Source organism: Schistocerca nitens, chromosome 1, assembly GCF_023898315.1.
Source record: "Schistocerca nitens isolate TAMUIC-IGC-003100 chromosome 1, iqSchNite1.1, whole genome shotgun sequence".
Lineage (NCBI taxonomy): Eukaryota > Metazoa > Arthropoda > Insecta > Orthoptera > Acrididae > Schistocerca > Schistocerca nitens.
In genome coordinates this window covers 651,092,259-651,108,454 of record NC_064614.1, presented here as the reverse complement: position 1 = coordinate 651,108,454, position 16,196 = coordinate 651,092,259, and the positions used below count along the sequence as shown (strand labels likewise).

The 16,196-nt window shown below is 40.4% G+C and overlaps 1 protein-coding gene across 4 annotated transcripts in view; it reads right to left on the bottom strand.

Annotated features, from left to right (window-relative positions):
• LOC126258608 (SAFB-like transcription modulator) overlaps positions 1-16,196 on the bottom strand; it is a 215,334-nt gene that overhangs the window by 36,082 nt on the left and 163,056 nt on the right. For all 4 annotated transcript variants that reach the window (XM_049955657.1, XM_049955654.1, XM_049955655.1 and 1 more), the window contains 2 exons: positions 1,297-1,430; positions 888-1,028 (listed from right to left, as the gene is read on the bottom strand). In XM_049955657.1, coding sequence (XP_049811614.1) covers positions 888-1,028; positions 1,297-1,430 — 275 coding nt within the window. The remainder of the gene's footprint in view (positions 1-887; positions 1,029-1,296; positions 1,431-16,196) is intronic.

Below are 16,196 nucleotides of genomic sequence, written 5' to 3'. Positions count from 1 at the left end.
AGAGAAATTTGTTAACATTGAGTATAGATTTAGGTGTCAGGAAGACTTTTCCCAAAGTATTTGTATGGAGTGTAGCCATATATGGAAGTGAAACATTGACGATAAATAGTTTGGACAAGAAGAGAATAGAAGCTTTCGAAATGTGGTGCTACAGAAGAATGCTGTAGATTAGATGGTTAGATCACACAACTAATGACGAGTTATTGAAAAGAATTGGGGAGAGGAGAAATTTGTGGCACCAACTTGACTAGAAGAAGGATTGGCCTGTAGGACATGTTCCGAGGCATCAAGGTATCACCAATTTAGTACTGGAGGGCAGTGCGGAAGGTAAAAATCAGAGGGAGACCAAGAGATGAAAACACTAAGCAGATTCAGAAGGATGTAGGTTGCAGCAGGTACTGGGAGATGAAGCAGCTTGCCCAGGACAGAGTAGCATGGAGAGCTGCATCAAACCAGTCTCAGGACTGGAGACCACCACCACCCCCACAATAACAACAACAACAACAGCAACAATTAAAGAGTGAAAGATTCCAACACCCTTAATAGTAATCCTATTTTTGAGCTTCCGTTCTTAAAAGTCAAGGGTTTAACTTTTTTATATAGTCAAGAGCAGTTCCAATTTAAAATTATTTAATACAAATATTTGATCCAGAAGAAATGAACAAAAATGTCTAGCAGCAACAGAACAGCTTACAAAGAGCCCTTAATCCAAATAAGTAAGCTGAAGTATTATTCTAAATACTGTGGTGCACCAGAATCTTATTCAAATGTGCTGAAATGCAGAAAGATCTAGTACATAATTCTGGAGAAACAATTCATTCACTTAATGATTTCCATCACTAGAAAATTCCAATTTAAGAAAGAGTCAGAAGGAAACAGCGTAGTACCTTATTTGCTGTCTTAGTAACTCCTCCCGTTCTCTTTCCAAATTCTCACGTTCACGACGCTGACGTTCTCGTTCTAAGCGCAGTACTTCAGCACGTTCCCGTTCCACGCGCTCCCATTCCAAACGCAACTTCTCCTTCTCCCTGGAAGACAATCTTACAATAATATTCCGACAAATTCAGGCTTGCAGCTGGTCAAAGTCATTGACAGATCACCTGTAGAAGACTGGCAGGTGCCCAGTCGAAATATGGGATGAACGAAACAACGACCAGCTACAAGGGCAAAATTTGTTTGAACATTCAATTCACTGGGAAGATTTGAAAATTCGCACTATAAAATAATATTCTGTACTGTAACTGTGAATATTAATAAAAAATCTTGATGATCAAGTTTTATAAAGATGTTCTATACCTTTCAAGCTTTATTGCCAACTCCCGTTGTTGCCTCTCTATTTCACGCTGCCGTGCAGCTTCTTCAGTTCGGCGACGTTCTTCCTCTCGCAGTTCTCGTTCCCGTTCCCGTAACCTCTGTCTCTCACGTTCCTCCTACACAAATGTACATCACCTTAAGTTGCTTTTAGAGGCGCATGATTAGAGGAACTGTTGCAAGCTAATCACAATTCTAGCAAGGTTTTTTGAAAGCAGTTATGAGCAAAAATAAAACTCCACCTCTTACAAATATTAAACACAATTTAAACTAGTAGAAAAAAAACTATGCAAGAATTCATAATTCATTTTGTGCTTATATGGCAAGTACATATGACCATAAATGTTATTCTCTATAGGCTAATTTAATATCTGATTGCTGTTAAATGGGCAATCTCACCTCTAATGTAACATTAGTATTTAGTTTTCAATTGAATATAGTGACACAAAAATTTTCGTATTATCTAGGTATCCTGACAACCAGAGTTATGTATAATCTGCTAAAAGAAAGACCTGCTCCCAAATCGCAAGTATTAAAACAGTATTACACACACAGAAACTTCCTACTAATACTTATAGTTGGTGCTGTTATTCTGTTTTCACAGTTACAGAGGCTGTGACAACAGTCAGCACATTACAAGATTCCACAAAAGAAACCATGTTCTGATACAATGTTACAAAGAAAAAAGTGGTACAGCGACTAAAGAGAGAAGGGTGTGGGATTAGTCGGGTAGGAGGGGGGTGGCAAATATTTACACCAACAATTTCCTTCGCCTTTGAAATTACAGGAATTATCAGCGAAATTCCACATTTTATTTTACTGAACTGCAACATAAGTTACCACTTGCTTCCTTGCCTCCCAATCAAGTTTCTTTAAGATTTCAGCAGTAGGGCTGTTGATAAACATCAATATATCAACATTTTTTCCAAAATATATCTAATGTATCTGCGATATTTTTTTCCCATATACTGATACACTGATAATGAAATGGCAATATCAAGTGCACATATTTTTATTTTATTTTCTATTTTTCTCACTATTTTTAATAAGTATTTGATATTGTTGTTTTAAAATTGTAGTAGAACATAAAGGGGTCTTCCTACTTTTTGAGCTTTCATCATGTCCAGTCTCTCTCTTTGACAGTGTAAAGCAAGTATAGGTGGCACTAAGAAGTAGTACAACTGCATTGGGGAGGGGGGGCTGTCCAAGTGGAATAACAAGATTTCAGATGTGAAGAAATAGCACACCAATTGCATTAAAAATAAAAATAAAATATTTAACACAACTAGTGCCACCATTTTTCAAAAATAGTTGCTGAAAATGATGAACAAAAATCTGAATGACAAGATTGGTCTTTGCAGTGGGCTGAGATGTTTGAGGGAAAATGTTGTTTTAATTGGTGCCTGGTGCAACAGAAACTGCAACACAGTTTTGACACCACAAATCTAAATTGCTAGCGTTCACAGAAATGAAAAAACAGGAACGTTGACATCAAGTGTTCCGGACAAATCCAATGCGACTAAACCAAATGATGGACCTGTGTGACACCTTTTATTGTGCCACTTACATGCAGTTACCATTGTTAGCAAAGAGGTTACGCCAAGCATGATCATGCATTGTTTTCCTTTCAATTCTTGCTCTAAGGGGTGTAAACAGGCGCCTAGGTTGTTGATGCACAGAATATCTAATAATAAATCAATGCTTAAATTTACAGCTCTAAAACCGGCAGTATATTGGCAACGTGCAGTCAACCTTTTCATAGGCCTCTATGTCGATATTTTTTCTGTCATATCAATATTTTTTTTCGCTGTATCGATGGGCCGATATTGGAGAAAAGCTTGAGGAGAAATGGAAATGTTTAATTAAAATATAAGCAGATTAGCCCAACCAACACAGCGTAGCTCTTGGCATTTTCCCTATCCCCACGTGGAAAAAAAACTTAATTCTACAGAAATTAGTTTATTAATATCAAAACTGCTAGTTATTTAAAGTAAAAATTGGATCTTTACTTCTTCCTAAAGGCCGAGGTTTGCTTGTTACATTACAATTATGGTAGAAAGAACTGACAACCAACATTTGGCCTCAGAATATGCTTGCCTGACCATCAGGAAAATAGTGGGTTTTGAAAGTGACATTCAACAGATGTATTCCCAAAATCAATAGATATTACTATAATGCTATAGTTTATCTGGTTGTGATGACGATGGAGAAATGAACTGATTGACTTTTTTTGTCTCATTAGATGTGGAACCGTCCAAGTATTCTCATACCAATAAATAAAAATCAATACATTCTAATGTCGAGCTGCCTGATTATTTGTGAATACATCATTTGTCTTCTATCTTTCTTTCACATTTTGATTCTTTTGCTCTGGATGTGTAGTTTAGGTCAGAAGACATCACATCACTAGCGTTTAAGCATACAGCAATCGACCTTCATGACTGCAGGCAGATTCCACAGATCATGTGCTGATTTGCAGTGATAGAGACGTGGAATGTCGAAAAAGTTAGATGTTAAGCTCCTCTCTTTACACTCATTGATGTTATAGTCATGGATTTTAAACTATGGTGACTTCTCAAAATTTGTTTTGCTATTGTGATTCACTTGTCTTCATGTATATATATGTGAGCGATACATGGAGGGTAATAATGTTTTTGTTGAGTCGTCATTTAAGGGGGAGAGGAAGGGTGTCGGGATGCGGGCTGGGGGAGACGAGAGGTGAGAGATGAGGGATATGTAAGCAAGAGGGAGACGGGGGCGACGCGCGGTGGAGACGATAAGTGCGCGGGCGAGAGGGGGGGAGACGATAAGTGCGCGGGCGAGAGGGGGGGGGAGACGATAAGTGCGCGGGCGAGAGGGGGGGGGAGACGATAAGTGCGCGGGCGAGAGGGGGGGGAGACGATAAGTGCGCGGGCGAGAGGGGGGGGAGACGATAAGTGCGCGGGCGAGAGGGGGGGGAGACGATAAGTGCGCGGGCGAGAGGGGGGGGGAGACGATAAGTGCGCGGGCGAGAGGGGGGGAGACGATAAGTGCGCGGGCGAGAGGGGGGGGGAGACGATAAGTGCGCGGGCGAGAGGGGGGGGAGACGATAAGTGCGCGGGCGAGAGGGGGGGAGACGATAAGTGCGCGGGCGAGAGGGGGGAGACGATAAGTGCGCGGGCGAGAGGGGGGGGGAGACGATAAGTGCGCGGGCGAGAGGGGGGGGGAGACGATAAGTGCGCGGGCGAGAGGGGGGGGAGACGATAAGTGCGCGGGCGAGAGGGGGGGGAGACGATAAGTGCGCGGGCGAGAGGGGGGGGAGACGATAAGTGCGCGGGCGAGAGGGGGGGGGAGACGATAAGTGCGCGGGCGAGAGGGGGGGAGACGATAAGTGCGCGGGCGAGAGGGGGGGAGACGATAAGTGCGCGGGCGAGAGGGGGGGGAGACGATAAGTGCGCGGGCGAGAGGGGGGGGGAGACGATAAGTGCGCGGGCGAGAGGGGCGGGGGAGACGATAAGTGCGCGGGCGAGTGGGGGGAGACGAGAAGTGCGCGGGCGAGGGGGGGGGACGTAGATGGGCGGGCGAGGGGGGGAGACGTGAGATGTGCGGGCGATGGGGGGGAGACGTGAGATGTGCGGGCGATGGGGGGGAGACGTGAGATGTGCGGGCGATGGGGGGGAGACGTGAGATGTGCGGGCGATGGGGGGGAGACGTGAGATGTGCGGGCGATGGGGGGGAGACGTGAGATGTGCGGGCGATGGGGGGGAGACGTGAGATGTGCGGGCAATGGGGGGGAGACGTGAGATGTGCGGGCGATGGGGGGGAGACGTGAGATGTGCGGGCGATGGGGGGGAGACGTGAGATGTGCGGGCGATGGGGGGGAGACGTGAGATGTGCGGGCGATGGGGGGGAGACGTGAGATGTGCGGGCGATGGGGGGGAGACGTGAGATGTGCGGGCGATGGGGGGGAGACGTGAGATGTGCGGGCGATGGGGGGGAGACGTGAGATGTGCGGGCGATGGGGGGGAGACGTGAGATGTGCGGGCGATGGGGGGGAGACGTGAGATGTGCGGGCGATGGGGGGGAGACGTGAGATGTGCGGGCGATGGGGGGGAGACGTGAGATGTGCGGGCGATGGGGGGGGGGCGTGAGATGTGCCTGCGAGGGTGGGGAGAAGGGAGATGTGCGGGCGAGGGGGGGGGAGATGAGGGATGTGCGGGCGAGGGGGGGGAGATGAGAGAGGTGCGAGGGGGGGGGAGATGCGAGAGGTGCGGGCGGGGGGGGATGTGCGGGCGGGGGGGGGGAGATGAGAGATGTACGGGGGGGGGGAGATGAGAGATGTACGGGGGGGGGGAGATGAGAGATGTGCTGGTGGTGGGGGGTGATGAAGTTATTTTTGTGTGTGTGTGTGTGTGTGTGTGTGTGTGTGTGTGTGTGTGTGTGTGCGAGAGAGAGAGAGAGAGAGAGAGAGAGAGAGAGAGAGAGAGAGAATGTTTATTTTTTAGAATTTTGTAATTTGTCATTAGATAAAATCAAAAGTTGAAGGTTTTCCAGACATTTCGTTTCCAAGTTATTGATTTTAAAAGTTTCCAAAATTGTGCAATTTTTGACACGTTTCGAAACCTTAAAATGGCCATATCTAAAAGGAAACAAACAATCGAAAATCTTGGATGCGACTCAGTATCTCTGCTAAATGATGAGTAGCAGCTATCCATATCTCAAAGACCTATAATTTATACCATTCTCTTCCATTTATTATAGGTTTTAAATATATTGCTGTTCGACCAAATTCATTAATTTGGTAAATTTTCCCAAACCAAAACTTCCTTAAATTTTGAAAATTTAAAAATATTTTATTTTGAAGTAAATGCAGGGCAATCTTACACAATTTCAGTTTAGACGACGACATTGGGTTGTGCCACTCATTGGAAGAAATGAGTTGCACGCAAATGGTTTCATATTTGACTGTAGGCATGGCACCACCAGCATACACTTCAGTTTCGTCATTTTGAGGGTCTCTGAGTCGTGTCTGAAATGAAAGGTTTGGCAGCTGCACGTTGCACGAGTTGTGATGGAGAAAAATCTAGTTGCGTGGAATCACTGCATAAGAAAAATAATAAGAAACGTATTTCAATTCATGACTGGATGAAGAACAGACATCAGCTCGGTTGCTCAGCATCCTTGCTGAAATAATTTATAATGGAAGACCCAAGAAGCTCTTTCAGTTATCCTAGAATGTCACCAGAACTGTTCACGTTTCTTCTAAGTAGAGTTAGCACGTGAAAAGGAGTAAAGATACTGCAATGCACGAAGTACTGTTGCCAGAACTGAAATTACTTATTATATTGCATGCATTACGATCAAGAACAGTCGGCGTGTTGTAAGATGCGGTTTTAGTTGGTGATGGCACTTTTTCATTAACACCAATAATTATTAACAGTAATAATTATTACCATTAACAGCAATAATAATTCAAAGTAGGCCACATTGAGCAAAGAATGGTTTGCAAACTATTATCTTGAAGAGAGATCTGTACAGTTGCAATATTTCAAAATTATAACATGTGAATGGGGATCACTGCTGCTACGTTTTAAATAGATGAATATTGAATAAAGAATGCAGCTTCTCGATTTGTGTAGCCTTCCCTCCTGTCAACAATATTCCTTAACAAAGAGTCAGCCACCTCAAACGATGGGAGTTTAGCCTTGTAGGCAAGAGCATTGCCACATCTAGAATTACTCACTTGTATTTTTCTTAATTCAGTTGTGTATGTGCTCCTAACCGAATAAATTTTGCCCTGCAGCTCAGATACTGTCAAACCATCTATGTTCTGATCGCACATGATGGTCTCAGGAGCAGCAATATGTTGCGTATTTTTGTAATCAGCATCACCGAAATGCCATGAACACCTATGCAAAGCATAGATATCCAAAAGCGAACATTATTCTCTGTCCCCACTTCATATTTCAGCTTGTCTACACTCTACGAACACACACAACCTCAAAATTCATGTAATTAGTGTCGCCAAAGTTGGAACACGCCGAAAGTGTTTAGTTTCACCAACTAGTTGCACAAACGCGCGCATGTGCAGTGGCCGGTAGCATAGTTGCCTGCAACCTAGTGTCATAGTGTAAACTAGGCTTTAATGTGTGTGCCAAATTTCATGACAGTATTCTATAGGGAAGATGTGAAAATAAATTTTATTTTACTGCCATTTGTACAGGCAACAATTATTCTACACTATGTTTGCAAGCTGGTTCATAAAACTATTGTTGAAATGAAATTACTGAGTATTAATTTAGCACACTTTGCTTTATCCTTTTAAAATTCTACTAAGCTATGGCATATAACAAAAATACTGTTAGGATAATATGCATTTTAAATTTATATAATGTAGCAAAACAAATTTCTGTTGACAGTAATTCACTTCAATAAAGGAATCACCTAAGCACTGTGGGAGAAAACTGGACCAGGCTGCTGTATACATTAACTCATTAAGCACATGTGCTCAGGTGATAAAGTGGCAGGAAAGTACTGGTGTCACAATTTAAAATGCTTATTACCTAATAAAATGCTGAAAAGCACATGTTGGAATATGGTCAAGTACCAAGCATAGCCAAGTGGAATACTGTACTTATATTCCAACATGTGCAGTTCAGCACCTTATTGGGAAATTAGGCATTTTTAAATCATGACACTGGCTCAGTTGGGCACTTTCTCGCATGAGGACGCAGTGGCTCCATAAATGGACATAAAATGAAAGTCATACTGGTTTTCTTAACATTCCTATTTGTTGTTGAAGCACAGTATTATCAAATATTTACATACTTCCAACTGTTTGGGGTAAAGCATATATGCTATCAGTTACTTCTAAATGACAAATGATGAGCATGCAGCACAAGAAAGCAGCTTGGCAAAAAGATTTTATAAAGCTATAGCAGGCACATGGACTCCAAGTATCATGCATTTATTCTTAGAGCAAAGGTAAAGCAAAAACTGTTTTCGATTTTAAGGATTTTTGATTTTCCGATGCTGCATGTTTTTGAATAGATTACAGAACTTGTTGCTTGTGCAAGTGCATGTGACGACAAATTGTGGATGGCTTGTGCGCTACCAAGAGATGAAAAAAGAGAAGTAAACACTTTATTTATATGTCCTTTCCCAACTTATACCACACCATCTTATGCAAATTTAGAATTACGGGTTTCGTCCCTCACTCCACCGGCATGTCTTCTGACAAGTCTGGACGTGTTTCAAATGGATTTGTTTTATCCACTATGTCATCCAAAAGAAAGCAGAACTGATTCATTTGCATCGAACAAGAAAAGAAAATCATTAGCTCTGTAATGTAAAGGTAATATTATCAAAGACTTTGAAGTAAAATTTAGAAGTTGTGAACTGGCAAAGAAACTGGATCTAATAGAATTGACAGTTAAGACATTTATAGAAGGTAAAGAAAACATTCCTGAATTTGTGAAACATGCGTAATCTTTGAATTCAAGTATTGTTCATAAATGCCATGGTATTATCGCTCAGATGGAAACAATGTTAAAATTACAGTGTGATAATGTAAGAGTGAAAAATCGTCATGTTGATCAGAACACAGTGTGCTCTCAAGCTAAGCTGATTTTTAAGAGATCGAAGGACACTGAGGAAGTGGACAAACAAGGAATGTTTAAAGCTAGTAACAGTTGGGCAAGCTGATTCAAAAGTTGTCATAATTTGCTTAACATCGGAGAAAGTGGAGAGGTGGCAAGCACTGCTAAAGAGACTTTCACACTACCACAACAAACTCAGGGCACTTACAGGAGATGGCTATATCAGACATAACGTATTCAACATACTTAAACTGGTCTGCTCTGGATGAAGACGCCTAAAAGAACTTCTACCACACTGAAGAGAAAACATTTCCAAATTTAATGCCAACGAAGATCAATTGACAGTGATGGTTGGTGTAAATTAAAACCTCTTAGTTTATTGCTCAGAAAATACGCTAGCTTCAAAGCTATATCTAAAGCTAGGTTGCCTGTGAGTTGGAAGTCAAATGCTACAGCTTGGGTGACAGCTGTCCTATTGAGAACTGGTCTGGTTATCACTTGACATCCATAGTCTAATGTTATTGCCAATTAAAACACATCAATTTAAAGTGATGCTATTAATTGACAACACCCAAGTTCATTGTCCTGCTACTTTAATTTTGATCCACATGTGAAAGGTGTATTTTTGCTACTGAATACAACCCGCTTGCTTGAACCGATGGACCAAGGCCTCATTAAAACATTTACAGCTTACTGTAAGACACGATCGTTTGCACATCTACACTAAGCTATGAGACAAAACAAACTCTGAAAGACTTTTGGAAGCAATTTAGTGTTTTAGATGACGTGAGACCTGTTGCACAATCTTCGAATGAAATTTCACAAAAAAACTTTGCATGGTGCCTGGAAATATCTGTGTCCCAGGGGGGTCTTTAGCAACCTGATGATGTGATTGAAGAGAAGGTGGATCTTGCCAGACAAATTTTGAGGTGGATGACGACATTCACGAACTGCTGAATTCACATAATCAGGAGCTGACGACTGATTAGTTTACAAAGTGCCCGAGTAAGAGCAAATCATTGAAAAACCTGATTCTTTAGCCCCAGTTCAATGAGAAACTCAAATAACAGCAGCAAACATAACAGAAGGCCTACTTTCCACTGGAAATATGTTATAAATGTTAGAGAAGGAGGGGGGGACATGAATGCCAACCAAATGTGGATTTCTGCTACCTAACAGGAAATAAAAAATTTGCCTTTGCCTTTTGCGGGCAAGTGGTGTTCTGACTGAGCTACCCAAGAATGACTCTCAACCCATTCTCACAGCCGTAATTCTGGAAATACCTCGTCTTTTACCTTTCACACTTCACAGAAGCTCTCCTGCAAAACTTGCACAACTAGCACTCCTGGAAGAAAAGATACTGTGGAAACATAGAATATGTTCCCTCTGACGCACAACCATGAAATTTGGCACCCATGTTAACAAATAATGTTCCATTAACATTTTTTCCTTTCAAAACAAACAAATCTGATTCTGAAATTTTCAAAATTAAAAACTAACTTAAACTGAGAAAATTGAACATAATTATGATTATTGTCAAGTAGGACATATTTTCAAAGCTTGTCAGAAAATGAATAAAATGGTTTGAATTTGAGATCTGTAAGTCAAATAGTTTGAGATATGGGGATTTCAAGGTTCATATCATAAACAAATTGCATAATTTTGAAGTTTCAAAAATGAAATGTCCAAAATATTTTTAATTTGGAATTTTTCATGCAAACTACTACTACTACTACTACTACTACTACAAATATACAAAAAATATCAAAATCTGACACGTCAAGAACCAGACCATTGGTTAATTTCACATAGACTGACCCTTTACAGGAATGGCGTGAATTGCAGAAAAATATAAATAGTGGGAATTTTTTTTTTTTTTAAATAATCTGGTGGTCATTATGTCTGTCTTTCTACAGTCCCATCTGTCCAGTTTCATCCAAGAACTAGCTAACAAATAAACCCCAAGCGTGATGCAGCACCAACTTCTTGAAAGACGACCCATGGCTGAGAAAAATAAGATGCCGTCAGAGTATGTATATTAGTGTACAGATAAAAACTTCATGAGCCACACTACTTTTTGAAAAACCACACAGAAGTGTGGAAATGTATCCATAAAAAAACCTCGAGTTAAGCTACCATTTGCAAACTGCACAGCTCTCTCTAGCTCAGTTCCTTCGAAATAAACTTTTGTTGTCAGGTAAAACCTTTTATGCTCACGCTATATATCTAGATCATATCTAATTGTAAACAAGCTATTTATCTAGCTTCCAGTTATACAACTTGTTATATAGTATGCTAAAAATGTTTTTTGAAAGAAAAATTTGGAACACAGTGTAGTTAGCAATATGCGGTTGGTTAATTCCGTAAGATTGTGAATGCAAAGAGATACTTGTGTTTTACAAACGTCATCACAATGTTAAACGTATATAGATATTTGGTAGCATAATGAATTCTGCAGGCCAATATTGTTAACTTCAGATGTTCTGATGGGTGCCATCTTAACTCTTCAGAAATTGAGACATATTTTAAAATTTGTGCCAATAGTTTGACAATTATGACTGTATTTGAATAATTGATAGATCATCTGATATTCTAGGAGGGAAGACGGGGGTGGGTGGTGGGGGTGGCGATGTGCACAGTACATCCCCTGTTAAAAAGAGATACATCAGTTTCCTGACTCGTTTGATGTGACCTACCACCAATTACTCTCCTGGGCAAACTTCATCATCTCAGAGTAACACCTGCAACATACATCTTCAATTATTCCAATCTCTTTCTTCCTTTACAGTTTTTACCCTCTACAACTCCCTCTATTACCATGGAAACTAATCCCCGATGTCTTTACTGCCTCTGCAGAGAACCACCTCAGTCCTTACCGTACCAGTCCACCTAATTTTCCACACTCTTCTGCAGCACCACACTCAAATGCTTTGATTCTCTTCTCTTACAGTTTTCCCTCAGTCCACATCTCAATGCTTTACACTTCTGTGCTTCAAACATACATTCTCAAAAATTTCTTCCTCAGATTAAGAGCTACGTTTGATACTAGTAGACTTTCTTCGGCAGGAACGCCATTTTCACCAGTGCCAATCTGCTTTTTTATGTCCTCCTTGCTCTGTCCGTCATGGGTTATTCTGCTGCGTAGGTAGCAGAATTCTCTAATTCATCTACTTATTGATCTCAATTCTGATACGTTCCTTGCTTTTCTCATTTCTGTTACTTCTCATTACTTTCTTTTCTCTTCAATTTACTCTCAACCTATATTTTGTATTCATTAGACTGTTCATTCCATCCAGCAGATTCTGTAATGATCCTTCACTTTCAATTAGAATAGAAATCTCATCAGCAAATATTATCATTGATAGCCTTTCACCTTTAATTTTAATTCCACTTTCGTCTTATTTCCATCACAGCTTCTTCAAAGAATATACTGAACAGTAGGGACGAAAGGCCTCTTTATAATCCAAACTCTTTGTTCTTGGTCTTCCACTCTTATTGTTCCCTCTTGGCTATTTTACATATTTGACACTGCCTGTCTTTCCCTTCAGTTGACCCCTACTTTTCCCAGAATTACAAACCTCTTGCACCATTTGATAGTGGGGAGCGCTTTTCCCAGGTCGACCAAAATCCTATTAATGTGTCTTGATTTTTCTGCAGTCTTGCTGCTATTGTCAACCACAATGTCAGAATTGCCTCTATGGTACCTTTACCTTTCCTAAAGCCTTGAAAATCAAAAGTTTAACAGGCACCTGTGATGGTTTGAAGCTAGCCCATATATTAACCGGATGAGCTATCACCATATCTCTTATTTTTAACTGCCAACTTCACTTCAGTTTGGACTAATATTGAACGTTTAGCACAATCCAGAACTTCAACCGATGATGCAACTTCCCACAATATTACATACAATATTGTTACTGTTAGGTTGGCAATGTTAGGAGAAACAATCAGCAGCACAAATTGTTCCCAATTTTAATGATTTATACAGTTTCAGAAATTAGGGAGCCCAGAGATCAGAGTTTATTGCATCATGATGTAAACACTACGTGAAACTAATTTACATCATTATGCACCAATTACATGTTTCATTAAGTGAAAATGACTGTAAATTTATAACAACATAAAAGAGGATGGGCAATAACATCATGAACACAAAGTTCGAAGAAACTGATGACAAACAATGGGAAAAAGTTAATTCTGGGAACGTAAAAGTGGGGTCATACTATAATTGCAAAAATATATCAGCAATCTTTCATCCCATACCTCACCTGTGAATGAAACTGGGTAAAACCTTAATATGGTGTGGTGAGAAGTACACTATCAGACTCTTTATAGTCACTTGGAGAATATTCACAATAAATAGGCAGAGAACAAATACATTAATGACTCGGACTCTCAATACCAAGACGTGAAGCACTGCGATATACAGATGCTCCAATAACGTGGCAGTTACAGTTTCTAGCATGCCACACAGGTGAAAGCAAGCAGTATCAGAGCAGTGGTTGTTTTAGTAATACGTATGGGTTGTTTTGAATTGTGTACAGTGTAAGAGTTGCTAGTTGTTTCTCATATGTCCTCCAGATTTTAATAGCGAGTATCTGCTGCACACAATTTCCTATGGAGAACACCAGGTATGTAGGTACATAAGTAAGGCATCTTGAATGAACTGATCACTATAATCAGTAAAGGTGATTAGGAAACTCATTACATACCACATCCCCTCCCTCACTACACACTGAGAAATGTATCTCTGCACACAAGCTACTGCAATTTGTATACCAAGTTACAAAAACCAAAAAGTGAACTTTGCAGCTCATGTAATATCACAATACAAATTCCAAGTTCTGTACATAGACATCATCCCCCCCCCCCCCCCCCCCCCGGCCCAATTCCACTTTAAAAAGTAGTCTATGAGAAGTACTTTTAATGTTTTTCCCCTTGCCACCCATTCTGTTTCCTTGTAACTTTGCCTTCTTTTATCACTAGTTATGCACTAACTAAGTATTTGATCACCACCATTTGATCACACTCGTTCTTTTGACCTTCCTTCTGTGATCAGGTGGTTGGTATTTGAACTCTTAACAATATAAAATCTAAACTTCACTTAACTCTTGATATGACTCAGAATAAGAACAGAATAAAGTGACCTCCCAGATAGCTGAATGTATGGAAGCACCCACTCCTGGAACACAGAAAGGCATGCTGACCTTTGACCTTTTAGGCACTTTCCCCACAGCCAACTAGGAGAGTATCAGGCATGGCACCCATGCCCCACTTCACTTACACACTACACAAACATTCAGAAAACATTCTCACACTTAACATGTGCTGTTCTTGACATGAACTGATAGCGAACACAAATTCTGTCCCAGGGAGAAATTGGCGGTGTCAGGAAGGGCATCCAGCCACTATCTACCATTAACAATGCCAAAACTGAACTAAAATGCCAACCCCATAAACACAATGGACAATGCAAAAATGAGGAATTGATTACAGAAGTTTCCACACCAAAATAATTTTTCCAATGAACCTATCAAGTAGAGAGCAAAAATATAAAAACAACACTCTGCAATCACACACGGAAATCAATTTTAATTTTTAATCTCAGATGTGTACTGCATATTAACTGAAGCTTACGCCAACATAAATACCACATCATTGCAAGTAAAAATGTGTCAACGAGAAACTTTTTGATTGCTTACACAAATATGGTATTCATTCCTATGATATAGATGTTGAAGTTTCTTCACAATGGGTCAAATACAATATATAAATGATGCAAGAGCTGAAGTAAGATTTCGTTCCTCACCTCCTCCCTTTTTCTTGAGTTTCCTGTTACAAGGAGAGTACATAATGTATTGCAAAAATTACATCACTGCTACATAAATTTTTGGAGTCCAAAATTATCCCAGGCTGGGCAAATTCTAATGAATCTTTGATTACACAGTCAATTTGTGAAAGAAACTCTTAACAATTATCAACAGTTACAAAAGTAAGTGCAAAAAAATAATAATTGTGATGCTCTCTCAGTTTTGGGGACCAGATTAATAATAAAAAATAGAAAAACCTTAAGATGATTATTTTTAAATTCTTCAGGTGTTCTAAATCGTCGCCCCCTTCCCCCCACTGTGTACCAAACACCAAACATTCACGCGACTATGTGAAATAATCAGAAAAAACCTCCTTTGAGTCGGTTATGTTGTCGAAGTTCTGACCCCTTGTGCAAATATCGGCAGTTTGTCATTTTGTGATAGGTTCGTGTTGAAAAACACAACCTGTGATGATTTTGTGAGGTATGTGGAGCAAACTTTGCACACTCTTATCTCTTCTTCAAAAGATTTGGGGGAATGGTTTAACATGTAGCTCCATTGTGATTTATGACACAAGAATGTAGACACACTACAGCTTCATGTTGACTACTTAACACTGCCTGCTCACATATTTTGTTGAATGCATATCTGTTGACATTTGTTAGTTCAAGCTGCCACTGCAATCACTTTGCTAACATCACTTACACATCAGGAATAAAATCAATCTCTGAACTTTTAGAACGGACACTGTATATCGCAGGTTAATAATTAATGCAAAACTCAACAAATTTATTAAAAGATAGTTTATGCTTGAAAGTTATTGTGATACTGTGTAAATAAGAATACAAGTTTCAGCTAACTGCTTTCTGTTGTAGACTGTGGTGTTTGTGTTGGTAGGGGCAGCAGCAGCAGCAGCTGCTGCTGCTGCTGCTGCTGCTGAGGGGCAGCAGCAGCAGTAGTAGTATTATACAAGGGGGTACCCAAACATAACCAGAATTTCTTTGTAGAAAGCATTTACTTCATTGTTTCAAAGTACCCTCCATTAGCATGAACACTATTATTCAAACATTCATTCCAGTGTTGGAAGCAGCTTTTAAATTCATCCTCTTTGATACCTGCTAGCACCTTTGTGAAATCACGTTTTAGGTTTTCAACATCAGCAAAACGCTTCACTTCCGAGTCTCATTTCATCATGCGGAACAGGAAGAAATCTGAGGGTGCTAAATCTGGTGAATAGGATACATGGGTCAAGGTAGTCGTATTCGTTAAGGATAAAAAAACTGGTGAAAACAGAGCTGTTTGCACGGGGGCATTATCATTATGCAGGAACCACTCACTGGAATTCTACAAAGCCAGATATTTTTGCACCAAACTTTAGTGCAGCCTTTTCATAAGCTCCAAATAGAATTGTTTGTTATCGTCGGTTTTGTGGGAAAAAAAAAAATCTTGAGTGTATGATCCCTCCAATATAACATAATAATAATAATAATAATAACCC